Raw genomic sequence first — 17,601 nt, 5'->3', positions numbered from 1 at the left:
TCAGACAAAGCGTAGAGGTTTTTTAAGAAAACTAAAGGTCTAAAACTTGAGGACTCACTTCCTTCTATCTATTAATTTTTGCTTGGCAAATTTGGTCTAACTAACTATACCACCAACGTAGAAACCAATTTAAATGCAAATATTCTCGGCGTAGCGAAACGCAAAGTAAAGGTTAATTAACTTTTATGCGCCTTAATTTGATTACACTTTTGTAGGTACTTGATATACCTAACGTAAGAGTAAAACCTTGGTAGTAGCAAAATGAATACATATAGGATCTATATCTATATAGGTGCTTTGAGAACGGAATAACATCATAAAGAAAACAATACCTAATGAAGCAGAAGTTTTAATATTTGTAACAGCCCCCGGAGTTGTCAAAGAATCGCTGTTTACTCGTTACTGCTCACTTCTCTTTCAAAACATTGGTAAAAACCACGTCAGTAGCAGACTGTTATTAATTTATTTTCACTGTATGATGCAAAACTTGTTACTCAATAAAAGATAAACCAGCTAATCCCAAAGTGGCGATAGTGATTGGTGGAATCAAAATTATTCCAAATTTTACCTAGGTTTATATGCACGCTCTAATAATTAGCAAGGACATCCATATTAATATTGAAACATCAATTTAATTGTAATTATGATGCTATAATTACCACGTCTAATTTTCTATTGCCCGATTTCATATTAGTGCTATTTCCAATAATAATTATGTAAGCTCATTACCATTATTAAGTTTATGTTCAAACCCACGCCATGATCGCCTAATGGCGGAATATCATTATGTACGTGTTCGGTACCGCAAACATTAATCACTGACTAGTTTAGTACAGTGAAGTCTTAAAGGAGAATGTATTATATGGAATAGTTAATAGTAGATGTCAAGTTACTGTTAAATTCCTAACAACAGTTTTAATTTGAATAAGTAACGCAAAAGAATTCCAATTAAACAAGTGGATAGACCGACATAAATAAGTTAGCTCCGCCCACAAATGTGCAAGCAAAACGTTCCAGTTGTGTGTTTAAAAATCGTTCAAGCGAATAGGATCGAGTACTCAGGTCTATATTATTGCTTACAAAACAATTTCGCATTGGAATTTGTTTCGAAAGTGACAAATAAAAAGTTAACCAGAAGTGGCAGCAAATGTGATACCTTATATGATGCCTGTCAAGGTACTTAACACTTAACAAGAGAGAACTGCTCTTGCAACATGCATAAAGCAAGAGAAGGGTTCAAAACATTGCCAAGGAAATGAATGCTATAACAAATAATGGTGAAGTTTTTTAACACAAAATAAGAAAGTCAACTCCCAAGACCGACTAAGACCACTTGATGACTCTCCTTAATTCTCGTCAATTTTTCCACTGTAGAGAACGGTGCCCACTGTTAAAAAGATGCAGCAAAAATTTGTCCGTGATACTGAATTTTCGGTGGGTCAAAACTAGAAACAACCGAAAACTTCTTATGGAGATACCCAAAATCCAGCGGCAGAGACTTAATTTCTTCAGAAGCATAAAGCGTTATAGAGAAAAAAAAACAGAGCAATTATGTTTATGGACAAGACATTCAGTCTTCTCATACGCATGAGAGCGCAAATGATGATTTATGTCGGCCAGTTTTAAAAGATCAAAGACATATTAAATTCTGAAAATGAAAATGGATTCATACTTCAAGTCAAACTGTAGAAGTCTTCCTCTTCTTCTTCTCCCTGTGGTTAGCTCTTATTCAAGTCCCATAGCACCGCCGACTTATTAGGCCTATTGTGGGTCCCACTGTTCAAACTTATTCAGCAAATAGCTTTGTCCCTTTAACAAAGTCCTAAAGCTTTCTTGTCAACACTTCTCTCAGCTTCTTGGGTTGCAAAAAGGGTTTTCTCAGGAGCGGCATTCTACTACGTGCAAATCCTGGACACTCGCCCAGGATATGCAAAGAAGTTTTATCCGCCAAGTCACATCCTCCACAGACTGGACTGTACAGATGTTTCCTAAAGTGACAGTGTCCCGCTATAAGTCCCGTCACATTCCTGAGCCAAATTTTATTCAAGCTCAGCAATTCTTTCGTTCTTTTCTGCAAAGGACAAAAGTTCCTTGGTTTCAAAGTACAGTACTTCCTATGTTCTGACACAGTCAGTCAGTTCATTTGCCCAGAACCCTCCTGATCACACTGAGAGATTTACCACAGAAAGGCTCTGAACTAATGAAATCTGTTCCGAATCGACCCTTTTACATCTTATTCGTTCTGGCCGAATGTGTCCTTTCTCAATTTTGCACAGCACTGCCTGAGTCAGAAACACAGACTTATTTGTCGGCCTGTACTGTTTTGAACTAGATTAAAATAAGTCTCCGTCCAAATTTCAATTGAATTAAATCGTCCCAGTATTCCAGTCGTATTCCATTTGAATCTCACTGAATTTGGAGACCACCAAACAAGTTAGCTACAATATTATTACAATTTTTTATCGCTATAACGACAGACTAGACTAACATTTTTAGTCAACAGTCATCCAATTTTCTACATTGTGTACATAATTTTACAAACTGTTTGTGCGAATTATGTTGATGTCATCGCTTTGTATATGGAAACGTTGGCTAATTAACGAGTATTGGCACATTGAATCATACAGCTGCAGCATTAACCAGAATTATCTCTATATGCGCGAATTATTTGGCAGATTTGATATTCTGTTATTCATTAGTGTTTGCATTATTACAGAGTATGTTGTGCGACGCGAAAGAATCGAATGGAATCATTTTAACAAATCAACAAACTGACAAATGGCTCGACAGTTTGGGTCAAATAAACGAATAGGGTTTCCCTAATGTATGGGGATTCAGTAGAGGATTTAACAGGTATATGTATTTATATTTAACATGGAATACTGATTTATACGTGTATGATAATCTCTAACAACTCTTTGTACAATTTGCTCTATTTACATTTTCAGAATTAAATAATACGGCGAACAACGACATACTGTATTGGAAACACAATACACTTTTCTCTGTGGACACACTGAATTGAACAGTTCTAAACTATCAAGTGATGCCTAGACAATTAATGTGAGTGCTTAATAAGCTGTCCACTAATCGCTTACGTAATGATAATCGATAACAAGAGATGCACGGCTTGCAAGTGCACATAGAAGTTGGTCCGAGTTACACAACTCTATATAATAATTAGCGAGAGGACGATGTCTGCTCGGGGCAGGAAAGCAAAGGAAGCGATTCTACTCACGTTGATGTTCCTGCCAGGGTCATTCTCGATAAGCTGACGTGCCAAGTCCTTGCAGGATTTCCGTGAAGCCGGGGGTACCTTCGAGTCGTCCTCCCAGTACCTGGAAGGCGAATGGCCGTATAGAGCTGCCGGCGTAGCGTGCGTTATCCTGGTGTTAGTCACGATGCCCGTTGATTTTCCTGTAACAGAAGAAAACGTACTTTCATTTAGATTGTCTGAAGCTGTTGTTATAGATAGATATTTATTTACTAATCAAATGTAACATACGTTACATACAATTTTGAAAGGTCGATCTTTAGTTTATTTTTTAATTTTGTTGTAGCGTACAGGGTGTTCGGAAAGGAATATTACCTATTTTAGTGACGAGTTCTGGGAACAGACGGGGAGGATATAACCACTTTTGTTAAGGTAAGAACGTTACCAGAAAACGTCATTGACGTTCTAAGTGAAATTTTCAATTTTTAGTTTTTTTAATAACTTCATTATTATTTGATCGATTGTAACGAAATTTGATGTAGTTGGGCTATTATTGATATAGAATAAAATAATCGAGTCACTTTTGAGTTATAGTGTAGAAGGAGCCACTTTATCCTACAGCGTAGTACACTGTCATAAAAACAGTACACTTTTTTTATTAGGAAAAGAAAATTGCCGCTATTGCAACAAAAATTTTTTGGGTATCTATACATCTACAACTCTCTGAAATAAAGAATATTAACAGGACATAAATAAAGCTGTGATAGAGCCACAATTCAATGGCGTGCCGAGCGGATCAACCGAGACATGCGGCAGCCGCTGCCTCAGAATGCTTTTCACGTTCGCGACATCTTAGTATACTGTTGCGTTGTTATCGTTCGGATGTTCCGTAATTAATTCCTATCCGTTGGTGTTTATGGTGGTGTATTTTAGACAATTTAATTTGTTGCTTTTTAATAAATAATGCGTACGCCTATGTCCCGCGGCTCAGTTCTGAGAGCCTTAAACATAAATTTAAATATTGTGAATCATATTACAACGGTAAGAAAAGTGACCACCATTTTCACGTTCCTGTTCAAAATAATGTATTTTTTAAGAATCCCACCATTTCTTCAGTCCGACTCGATAAAGGTTTCATCACGTTAATGCTTGTATACCGTTAATTTATTACTTGTGAAAGGAATTTTCATTTATACGCTTTCAATCGATTCCAATATACAGAAATTACACAGAGTTGTTATCAAAAGCTATCAAAAGTAGCGAAAACTTCAAATATCTGTCATCTGTCCATCGATAAATTTAAATAATTTGATCACACTGGCTGGCCAGCTATTGGTTTTATAGGCATTAGAAATACAGGACTAGCTTAGAAAATCAATGAGAAGCTACGTTATCAAGTATGGTAACCTTAAAACAATAAAATGTCATAGTTTAACAAGAGTTAATATAATACAGAGTAGGAATTTAGGATTTTTCTATCGACTCAATTACTAAATGTGACGTTATTGCAAACAGAACGTGTCACATTTTAATTCAAACACATGAATATGTCGTCAGTGAAGCCTCCGATCCAAAAATGACCTAAATGAAAGTTGTTCAGTCCATTTGGGAGAAAGTGTTTGGTGACCTTAAACTTCACCTTAATCGTAACCTTGAAGGTAAATTCAAGGTCAACATCAAGTTACTTAATCATGACTTTGAATTTGATCATGACCTCTACCTTCAAGGTCATTTGAAGGCCGACTAGTGACGAATGAAAGCGGGAAAAAATGTCTCGTTTCTCAACAAAAACATAGCAGAATTGAAAAAAACATATTTGAATACGTTTCAAAGTAAATGAGGTTGAGTGACAGTGAAAAATTGAAAAAAAATTAAAAATATCACGCCACTATTCGTGGAACTTTGAATTACGAGGACATTTCAATGCTATTCCAGGGTTAACTCTTGATTTGATCTTCAAATGAACTTTACATTGATCTCTTATTACTTTGCAATGTAATCGGGTGTATAATTTACCGCTTTTCCAGGATACAGCCTCAGAAATACAGGTAGGTATCGATATACAAAAATACAAATAACCTTCACGATTAAATCCAAGATCACCGATCCATGGTCCTGAACATCCTTAAAAATATTTGTAGAGGTCATCAAGGTCGATTTATGTAGTCGACCTTCAAATGACCTTACCAAGGTCAAGGTCAAACTTTAGTAATTGAAGTTAAATAAATCGAACTATGTTGAGTATTCTAGTTTCCAATAATAATATATTACTTTTTTATAATTTTAGTAAGGTTTAAAACTTTAAATTACATTTAAACACAAAATATGACCACAAATATGACCACTTTAAATTTATGTAGATTATAAACACATGGAAGAATATTTAAACCCGCAGACCTCTAAAAAGTCCGTAATGTGTCCTGAGCAAGTCCCTAGCCCGAGAAACTTTTACTATTCCAGTTTCGTGTTTATTTTCTACAAATAGGGATTGTTTTAGTTTGTCGTTAACTGTTCCGAGCTAATTTGGCAACTTCAATTTCGCAATTCTCGTTTAACTTTGAGCCGTAATGAACTTTTCCATTTAACATCAGTTAATTCTGTGTACAGTAATTTTAATCGTTTAAGTAATCCCATTTACATTTTGCCCTTGAACACAACGGCTTCTAATTTTCTGTATAAAGGATTCTTTTATAAAGATGGCTGCGGAATAATTTTAATTGTAATTCCGCTGTAAAAGTTTACGGCGTACACAAAAGTAAAAGGAATTTTTAATATAATAAAATGGGATCTTCCCCTTTCTCCAACTAGACGCGTCGATAAGTTTCCACTGTTCTGGGCTTTAAGTTTAAATGCAAAGGAAAGGGAATTTAATTATAATCTCGCAAAAATTTAAACACGTTTGTTAATGATTAACACAATGTTAGCTAGTATAATTCTGTTTTCATTTAATCAACTTTGTATCTACTATAGTAAGTATGTAGTATAGTATACTTCCTCATAGTAAGCTAGATATAGTCAAAACAATGTTTAGTAACAGACAACCGCCCCTTGTCACTTGTTTTGTAGATAAATTCCGTCTCCTCTAGTGGGTCGATCTGTCAGTTAAAAGTTTCCAACACTACTAATCCCCTAAAAGGCGCATTAAATACCTAAAGCTCACAGCCGCATTATGGATCATCTGTTTCCTTTGATCAAAACGGCGGAAAATTTAATTTTTAACAAGGTAGTATCCCATCCCTCAACTGTTTACCAGAACGGACCTCTTCCTGGTTCCCAGCAGGATTTTCGTTATTAAATAAATAATTTTTTAATTCAATTTCAGGTTAAATTATGTTTGAACTGAAGCACCTCCCTTTTCTATTTATAACTGACGACTGTAGTAGAAAATCTTTAACCAAATGTACCGGCTTGTTCATTATGCGGTCTGTAAAAGTTTCCCTTTGATCGCGACAAAGCATTCATGAGTCAGTGAGTCATTTTTCTCTCAATCTCAGCGGCTAAGGAGTCTAGCAGACGCCGTTTTACTTGAATTGATTTAAAAAATCAATGGAGCGAGTTTCCAATTGTTGCACGTCAAAATAGTGACTCTACAATAAAACCACAGACAATATAGCTTATCGCTCCAGACCGCGTATTAAATGCTGGAACTTGGCAATCCAAAAAGGATGTAGGCTCTTCTGAAGTGGCATCCGACAATATTTAGCGTGGTAACTCTTCTACTTGGTAATAGGTAGCAGTTCTAGCGGTTCCCAGATCTAGCAGTGTTTCCAATTAATAACTGGGAATACATGTACATATAAATTTAATGCATTTAACTATATAATTGAAGAGTTATATGAAACTTATTTTTTGTTTGGAAATGACAGCTGTGTTAAACGCTAAATAAAATAAATCAAGTTAGAATTAAAACTATGAATTTACCTAATTAATTATTTTTTATGAATTCGCCTTGGAATCGGGCGTCGACTTCCAATTTGGTACGATAACACCTAGATATGTTAAAAAAATTGCGTTATACAGGTTGTGTAAATATGTAGCAAATCCATATTCTTTATTTTATCACGCAACAGATTGCAGGTAACAATGTGCAAGAGTTTGGGCAGGAATATCGGCAAACTTATTTTGGAGGAAGAATCCTGTTAACAAATACCGTGAAAAATATATTTAGAAATCTTAGGTGGCCAGATAACAGTCCCGATCTCAGTCCCTTAGATATATTTTTGTGGGGACATTTCAACAAAATATATTATTAATCAAAATCTACAAGTAATGAGATAAAAAATACAGGATGAAATGTTTGATAATCCTGAATTTATTTTAACGTAATAATTAAAAATTAAAGTATATTTTAAAGCGTGTCATTCACAATTACGGGTATGAGGAAAATTTGTAAAAATTAGTAGGTATTTTAATGTTACTTCGTGTTATTCGTTTATTCTCCTTATGTTGTTATAAAGGTTAATTATAGAAAAGTTATTTGTTATTGCAATAAAGATGTATTTTAATTTTTTTAACGATTTTTTGTTAGTTTAAACTATATTTTATGCCAGCAAATTTTGATAAGGTCAAAAGAAATAAAGGAAAAATTCTACATTCGTATTGAAAGTTTTTTTAATGGTTAAAGCTGTAAGTGAGTCTCAAAATACAAACAAAAACCTTGTACCTACATTCCGATGTACTAATAATCCACCTTACATATTAAATAAATTTATAAAAATTATGGCATGATCAAATATTAAAAATATATATATTACTAGCTGTCTAAAATATTATTATAAATTTGTTTTTTTGAAAATATATTTTCTGCAGTACTTCAATACCAAGAAATGAAAATAGTAGCTAATTAAGGATATTATGATTAAATAATATAACTGTGACACTGCTGCAGAATATCCAGTCGTCTGTAGTTGACTACATAGGTATTCGTTCATTCTTTAAAATAAACATTTACATTTAACAATAAGTAAGGAAATACAATAACGCAAAAATAGGCGTTGAAAAAAAAAGTGTACAAAATAAATCCGTGCGGACGAGTGACAAGCATTGTTAAACTGTTGTTTATGCGTTGCTAGGATACGCGTATGTATTGTCTAAGAATGTCGGCCGGCCGCTATTTTAGCTGTGATAAAACTATAAATATTTCATTAGCTCCATTAGTCGCAGTCATCCGGATGGTTAAATCTGGGAATGTTACCCCTTGAAAAAGGGGTTGGTTGAAAAGCTTGAAGTAGTCCGAACACTAATAGAATTTTACGACGGTAATATAACCAGACGAAAAGTTGGGCTGTAATTATCATTATGGTAATCCAGATTGGGGGTTCAAAGAGGGATGACATAGCGGTATTTGAATACGACATTTGTCAAATTCAGCTGGGTAATTCAGTATTATTGAAATAAATAGCTATACCGATATTTCATGTCGGCTTAATTCGGATGAAATTTCTCTAATCTAAGGGATTTGGATGGCAGGGCGCATTGGAAACACATAATACAATAATAATATATCCTTGATAAAAGTTTTTGCTTGGTTAGAAATTACGAATCACCATGATGAACTTCAATTTTGTTGTACAGGGTGGGTCAAAAACAAAAAAAATTTTAGGTTGCGTAAAAGTAAACATGCCTTATTTTGCAAGATACGAAAAAAAGGCATTCTTTATAAAAGTTTTAGCTTGAGAAATGAATAAGAGTCACGTTATCAAAAATTTAATTTTTTATACAGGGAATAAAGAACAAAACTAAAATACGTCTTATTAAAGTGTAATTTTTAAATAATACGAACATAATTACAATTACAATTAAGCTAAAAAAAAGTAAAGCAATATGATGAAGATATCAAATTTTAATATGTTATTGTACATAATATTTAGCATCTATAGTGATAAATTAAGCTTGCCGAAACAAAAAGTCGCGAAATGGTTATTTCCCAGGCCTAAATTTGAATGATACTTTTTTTAAATGTTGAGGGAATTACACAGATTAATAATCTCTAAGCACAAATTCCTTTGTTTACGAACACGTTTTTTCACTATTAATGATTTTTTTAATATGTATTATAATTAAATAGCAATTTTTCTGGTTCCCGGTTTCTCCTTTGGTCGTTTAAGATAAAATTTGATACTGTTGAATGTAAATAGTCAACAGTATCAAATCCCTATGATTTTGTAGTAAAAATATGTATATAATTTTGTAATAAAATTATGTAAATATTACCTTGTATTTACTATTTACTACCTTGAGTATATACGAAAATCTAAAAAATTTTTTTCGAAAATTTTGAAAATTTATATTCATTTCCACATATTAATGTATACAATATTTGAGTGAAATTTGACAATTTTTACGTTTGAAGAGTGAATTTATTCGCTTGTTTGCCTGCCGAAGATGACTTCATGAATTTTTTCCAGGCAAACCATAGCTCGGATGAAAAAACTGCAAAATATCTTTTTTATTAGATAAAACTTCTTCTACAAGGTAGTATTTTTTATTTTTCTGTATCTTGATCCCAGTTCAAAATATTAAAGAATTTCGAAAATCAAAATGTTTTTCAAGTGTCTTACTGATTTCCGACATTTTGGAAATATAACCTCAACCAGTAAAGAACTGATCTTTAATACTTAATATACTATTTCGTCCTAGTTAACTAAAGTGTTTTTTTTAAGATACGAAACAGAATTAAAATGTCAAAACTTCAGAATAACATTATGAAATGCATTATGTAATCTCGAATACGGATTTTATAGTAAAGCGGTTATATTTTAATGATCGTAATAATACTTATCCATTTTCTTATCCGCATAGCCTTTGCAGGCGGAGAAGGAACTTATTAGCATAGTTACAACTTCACCCGAGTCAAAAAGCACAGCTCTTCCAGTTATAAATCACCAGATGTAATTTTCTACAATTCTTTCGCTTCGTTATCCTGAGGCGAGTGTACGCTATATCTAATTATTTTTATTCAAAAACAACTCTCCACGGCACAGGAAACGATTTTTACGTTTTAAGGCTGGGATTTCGCATCCCATTTACGTTAAATAATATGAGAAACCGACTTGAAATTACTTGCTTTCCTCTCGTCTTAATTTAAGTATAGCTGATGTTATTAGATTCGAAGTAAACAGTTGGATTTATTAACAAAGGGTACAGTTAAGCTTAGCTAGCTTTTAATATTGTACTATTTGTAATTTGTAGCAAGTAAAAAGGGTCTATTAAAGTTATGAACTATCTTTATAGGAGCAATTACCGCTTTGATGGAACGATGAGAATTGTGTCCTTGCTTCGGGCTATAGAAGCGCCTCTTTCATGTTTGCTATATATTTTCTCTACAATGTATAAACATCCAGCCTCCCAGTAGAATAACTCTGCTAAAACTGAATACAATATTTCAGCATTTTCACGTTTCCTTTAGTTACAAATACCTACATAAGTATATATTTTGTCTCTAGAAATTGTGATGCTATTGAGGGCGTGCAGTAAGTATAAGGAATTTCATTTTCCCGGACGGTCGTAGAATCGAATAGCTTTATCAGAAGTAATCTTTCCCGGTTCAAAGGCCTTTGATTTCGAAGTTATAGTTATAAGCTCGTTTCCGCGACACGATAAAAAGTACTCGAAGATGATAACGAAAGAAATCTTATAAAAGACATTCGCAGGCGTTTAAAATCTGCAACTTCCTGCAGTACTATTTAGTCTTTTGATTATGCCTGGTCCCTTGGAATTAGAACCGAATAAATTTCGCCGAAATTGGAGGGAATCTTTGCGGGTTTGAAATGCTTTGGCAGCAAATAGCCGTTTGCATAATTAAAATGTACAGCCAGAAACTAAAAGGGGTTAAAAACACTATCACACAAATGGTGTTTCGTTAATAAATAAAGTCGTGTTAATGGGGATCTGGTTACTACTCAGTCCGCTTAAAACCGCGAATAAAATTAAGATTTCGGTGTGTGGCAGAAGCAAATCTGCTGGAATTTATGTAAATTAAATAGTCGGGAGCTCAGTTCAGTTAATTGCTGAAGATTACGGAACACTACAATTGTTAGGAGATTAAATAGTGGTTACAGTTACTCTCAAAAGATAAAAAATACTTATTAAACTTATAATTTAGTTCCTTCTTTATTACTTGATGAATATGGACAAGCTGATGTATATACCGATTTCTCAAAGGCTTTGGACCGCATTAACCATAATATTTTAATTGAAAAAATTAACTATTTTGATTTTAGTTAGGCTTCACTAAAATTCTATTACTTATTTCTGTCTTATTTTGTGTCAATAGACTACTTACAATACTTATATATTACTTACAATGGTCAACAATCTGAATACTTTTTAGTTGCATCCGGAGTTCCCCAGAGATCAAACCTCGGACCATTTTTGTTTTTATTGTTTATAAATGACTTGTCTTCTATAATAGAACGTGACCATCTATTTTCTACTGACGATCTTAAGTTGTTTATGAAAATTAACCCTATACGTGATTGTCTAGTAATTTAACAATAGTTGGGAAAATAGAGATATGGTCTTACTTAAATAACCTTAACCACGAATGTTTCTAACGTTTACGCGTAAGCAATTTGCTATTATATTTGATTATACCATTAATTCTCAAATATTAGAAAGATCAAATTGCCGTTAGATACCATTCAATGCCTTGGAGTTGTTTTGGACAGGGAACTATGATTTTCCACCCAAACTGAATGTTGGACAAATTCAGCAGATTTGATAATATGCTTGCTCTTAAAACATACTTTTGTTGCGGCAATTTTGAACACTTATTGTGACTCGTGTATTATGTTAATTTAGTATCGTTTATTTGTAATTTTTGTTAACTTTGCATCAGTTTTTGTTAAATAAATATTACTTTATCTTGATCGAAAAGACTATGATTTGCGTAAACAAGATTAAATGAAGTAATTTCCTGTGATATCTATTAGTTAAATAAAATTAATTCATCACTGTTTTATTCAAAGCAATCTAATACGATGAAAATCTGCAGTAGTTATGCTTCCTTCTGGAAAAAAATTCCTCAAATCCAAGTATCTCGGAAACTAGTGGCTTTTCGAAAATTGTTTATATTACAAAAGTTGCTTATAATTTAGAGATATTTCTGATTGCAGCGACATCTATACCTGCACTGAGAGGAACGGGATTTGTACACTGAAAGAAATAGGCTTATTAAACTGTTTATCTAGAATAATGTGTATAGCGCATATTAAAACTTTTATAACCAATATACAACTTTTATTAAAAAAAAGCAATCATCTCCATACTCATTATTCAATGAGTTTAACTGGAAGGTGCTTAATACACCTTATGCATCTATGAAATAAAGGTTATAATGAATTACTTATACATTATTAGGTGTTATAGACTTTATATTCCAGTTGTATAGTAGGGAAGATTTGTTGTATAAAGACCAGTATCCGAATTTGTATATAACAATTGTATTAACAGAATTATTCGTTCTTATACTGAATATGTTTCCGTTTTTAACGTGTAAAACGCATCTTATAATGGTTAAGTGATCGTCACCTCTCGGTGCATAATCGGTTATGATCGTTGTTAAGTTATATTCATAGTCTTGTAATAATAATCATATGTCAGACCCGAGAGCGAAGTGCGCCGACTCAATAAGAAACCTGGCTATTCCAGCCGCTGATTTAGGGTTCGCCGCACGAGCTCATCCCTTCTAAGATTTCAGTAGCATGCTATGCATGAAGCAGAACGGTACTCAACTATCTTATACAGTCCACTTTTATTGTCCATACATGTTCAATCATTGTCAAAATAAACACACAAAACCACAACGTCTTTATTATCTTTACTCAAGAAGAGAAAATACAACAATCGTAAAATTTCCGACAGTCCGCTGTGCATCGACTTACACACGTCTAGTTTGATGAAAATGGACAGTATATGCACATGTTTTGTGGGATACATGATCATATCGCGTTGTGTGAAATGGAAAATTATTATGTAAGTATCTAACTGTTTTATGGCTTGTAATTGTTTTGTTTTTTCAAATGTAAATCTTGTCTAAATCTTAAAAATTATTATTTTGTAGGTCCTATTAGAAATCGCTGATGTTAAGTTTTACATAAGATGGAGGAACAGAAGGTTAACGGTGACAAAGAAGAGCATGGGTATAAAGTCAATCAACCAGAGGAAATAAAATTATATGGAAAGAAGCTCAACCTTTCTGGGGATGCTTCATTCTTAAGGTGGAAGAGTTATAGTGCAAATTCTCATGTAATACAAGAAAATACGGGTGCATCGTTGCTAAGAAAATAAACTGGACAGTTTTGGGAGCGATTTGTCATCATTTTTAATGCTTAAAAGTATGTTTTATGTATGTTTACATTAGAACCTTAGCTTGTAATTACAGTTATCCAATAAAATTTCTGAAAACTTAATGACATATGTTTTTAACTCATACAGAGTATACAACAGTTTAATACATTTATTATTATAAAACTTATAACCAGTACTAGATGTTCTAATAACGATATGGAACACTTTAATAACAGTTATTGCTATTATTTCGTAAAGGGTATAAAAAACGTTGTATACTAGTTATACAATAATTTAATAAAGAATAAGGTTTATAGTCACTATACAACTGTGCTAGCAATACGCGTTTTATATCCAATATTCACCTGTTTAACTGTCACATATAGTATACAATGGCCTTATAATGGCATATAGAATTCTAATAAAGAATAAAACGCATTTCTCTCAGTGTACTCACAAGTAGAGCCATTTATTGAAACTATACAGTGGATTTTTCAGAAATCATTAATTTATCTTTTTCCGTTTTCGATATATCCAGCTGGGGAGTTTTAAACGGGACACCCTGTATATAACAAAAAACCTTTATTTTTGCCCACAGGATACGCCCCTGGATTTTTTACCTCTGGTTAAGAAACACCCTGTATATTTTGAAATACTACAGAGACAGTGTGATTTTTAATAATAATGTTCGTCTCCCTCGGCAACAAATTGGTCCAATTTCGCCGTGATTGCATATCTTAATTACCTTATTATGAAAGAAAACATTTTAATTGAGCAACTTTTCATCTTTTCTGTGGCGGTTTCGATTAGTTTCCGGATTTGGTCGGTAATTACGGACTAACAAAGGCCATTAATAACTTTATTATTTCTGCGTTCTAATATAAATCTGCGAGTATACGAGAAAAACAATGTTGATGGCCCCAGAACGAAAAAACTCATGCCATTCGAGCTATTATTGATGACCCAGACAAATCACTGTTCTGGACAGCTGCAGAAAGGGAACTTTTTCCTGGCAACCACAAGTTATCTCTTCGAGGAAGGGCTTGGGTGTATTGTATGCAGGGTTTCCGCCTCCACTTACAAAAATACCGGTTCTAATTGGTTATAATGGGCCAGTATGGGTAGAAATTTTATCTTTACACTTTAGTTATATTATTATTGCCAACTACAGCGTGATGATGAAGTTTGGAACAAAATTCATAACTTTTATACTGACTGATATTTAAAACAACGCTGAGACAGGTCGATTTTGTTCTCGGGAGGAGCACCTTATAAGATGATTCTGTTTTATACAGGGATGGCCAATAAATTTGTTTTTTCTTATGGAACACCCTGTATATTTTTTCAATAATTTCAGGGCTGATTCTTTCCATTTCAGTACGAATTCTCAGTTGTAAGTCCGCTAAATTGTTTCGTCGATTGAAGTATGCCCTAGATTTTAAATAACCCCATAGAAAAAAATCAAGAGGAGTCAAGTCGGGGGAACGCGGGGGCCACCCAAGAGATCCTCTCCACCCTATCCATCTTTCGGGTAATGTATCATCAACATCATCATGCCGAACCTCTGAACCAAAGTGAGGTGGAGCTCCATCTTATTGAAACCAAATAATTTCATGGACCCGTCTGCCACGTTGGGGAAAAAAATGCTACAGCCGGCACCAACTCAAAACGCAGAAAATCTAAATATCTAGCAGATAGAAGACATAAAAAACCCGACAAATAAACGGACAAAAAATCATTGCTATGATTCTAACTAAAAGCATTCAAACCATGCTATAGATGCATTATTCTTGCATATATAACAATAATGAATGCAAATATTGCAACCCTTAGGCCTTAAATGAATCCAACACAAAATTTAATGTTACATTTGACAAGTGCCTCTACTGGAACGAGCACTGTGTTCAGTTAACTTTAAATTGAATTCAGTATGTTTTCTTCAAAAAAGTAAGGACTTAAAAATCGCCTTCCTGTGATACCCACCCATACATTTTAATTGCCTTTGCGCTGACTGTAGAATTCTTGCGCGCATTGGGAATTGTCATTTGACCAATATCTACAATGATGGCGATATACTGAGCCATTTTGTTAAACAGAATGTGGCCTCTGACGAGGCCACATTCTGTTTAACAAAATTATGTTGCTTAGAAAGTTTGGATTTTCATCACACCGTAACATTAATTGTTCACAAAAGAGCAACCGGCGGTCTAGGTCATCCTCATTTAATTCGTGTATCAGCTGGACTTTATATCCATGACACTTTTCTGTACGAAGCAACTTTACAACATATGATTGATCTACATTGTTGTTTAGGACTAGTTGTCTTGTTGACTGATGGGGATTTTCTTCAATTTCCAGCAATACATTTAACTTGGTTTCTTCAGCGATTTGAGGTGGACCTTGTCTTGTTCTATCTCTTACACATTCAGTCTCTGTAAACTTGGCAACCAATTTACTCACCGTAGATCGTGCAATTGGTGGTCTGTCAGCAAGTGTTTGATTAAACAGCTCACATGCTTCCGCATGGGTTCGTAGCTTATCACCATATCCAACAATCATTAAGATCTCTATCTTTTCACATTCAGTTAAATGTGCCATTCCTTCTAAGTTCCAAAAAATTCAGTGATAAATTTGCGGTTTATTAAGATTATATAACGTACTATTCTGTGAAAATGTCACGCTACAGCAGTGGTGTTTTTGTTCTAAGCAACGACCAAAAAACGAAATTTATTAGTGACCTGAGTGCCAACAAAAAGAACCCTAATTTTTATTGCTAAATTTGCTTAACTTTTTTCGTTTTTTTTCGTTAATTATTTGTATTTATTTTGTTATTTGAGATAGACCCATCAAACCTTATGTATTTGTAACAGAAAGCTTTTTCTGAATATCAAAAAACATACAGGATGTTCCATAAGAAAAAACAAATTTATTGGCCATCCAGCTTTTCTGGGTCACCCTGTATACAACTGAATAATCTTAAAAGATGCTCCTCCCTAGAACGAAATTGACCTGTCTCGGTGTTTTTTTTTAAATCAGTCAGTAGAAAAGTTATGAATTTTGTTCCAAACTTTATCGTCACGCTGTATATGAGGCCTACACTTTTAATACGTGATAGTCTAGCTAGATCAATTAGATTAGATATTGAAACTTAATCGTTTTTTAGAAAAAAAGAAAACAGTTTACATTAGTACATTTTTACCTTACGGACTGTTTTCAAAGACGCCTCCAGATAATAAAAAAATTGCATTTATAGCATATTTTATGAATGCAATAAACATTATGTGGAGAAACCCCTGTAATATTAGAACAGACAAATACAAAGATTTTCGAGTTAGAAGTACTGTAATTTATATGACTTTGAGGGGGTCTATAATGCTGCTTACTCCATATGACAAATTAAAAGTAATTTTGACGACCTTGTGACTACATCAAAACAACAATAGTATATTGTTATATTAGAATTAAAAAGATTTAATCCCAATAAATCATGCTATTTTCTCTCCAACCGAAATCCCCCATTTAATTATTAATTTATGGTTTGAAATTATTCAAACTAAATTTGGATAATAAAGTAAAGTAGGTAAGTAGGATATATCGATGTAATCATGAATACTTTGTCAAATTTTAGTAGCCATATTGCTAATTGAGTTTATTTGTGATTGTTTGTGGTTCAATTTGCTGAAAACTCAGTAAAAATGGAATCTAAAGAAGATTTAGGTCCTGAGGAGATACTAGAGTATGCGAAAGAGGTTTCTTTGAATTTTCTCCCAAAGAAATCTTGAGAAATTTATGAATGTGTCTACCAACGTTTTATGGATTGAGGTAAAGAAAAAAACCATTCTATTCAGAAGATGTATTGATGGTGTATTTTTCAAACTTAGCAAATAAAATGAAGCCGTCAACGCTATGGACACAATATTCAATGTTGCAGTCAACGTTGGTTAGGTATAAAGAATGGAATTTATATGAGCAAATATTCAAAGTTACGTGCTCTTCTCAAGAGACAAAATGAGAGATATGTACCGAAAAAATCGCGAGTATTTACAAAGGAGCAAGTTGACTGCTTTTTGAATAGTGCCCCTGATAATTTATAATAA

The 17,601-nt window shown here is 33.4% G+C and overlaps 1 protein-coding gene across 2 annotated transcripts in view; it reads right to left on the bottom strand.

Moving 5' to 3' along the window:
• Nucleotides 1–17,601, bottom strand: part of LOC108909108 (alkaline phosphatase-like) — a 316,537-nt gene that overhangs the window by 117,614 nt on the left and 181,322 nt on the right. For both annotated transcript variants that reach the window (XM_018713342.2, XM_023454755.1), the window contains one exon: nt 3,239–3,417. In XM_018713342.2, the coding sequence (XP_018568858.1) occupies nt 3,239–3,417 (179 nt within the window). The remainder of the gene's footprint in view (nt 1–3,238; nt 3,418–17,601) is intronic.

Source organism: Anoplophora glabripennis, unplaced genomic scaffold (assembly GCF_000390285.2).
Source record: "Anoplophora glabripennis isolate ALB-LARVAE unplaced genomic scaffold, Agla_2.0 scaffold375, whole genome shotgun sequence".
Lineage (NCBI taxonomy): Eukaryota > Metazoa > Arthropoda > Insecta > Coleoptera > Cerambycidae > Anoplophora > Anoplophora glabripennis.
The sequence above is the reverse complement of the archived record's forward strand: the minus strand, read 5'-3'. Positions and strand labels throughout refer to the sequence as shown.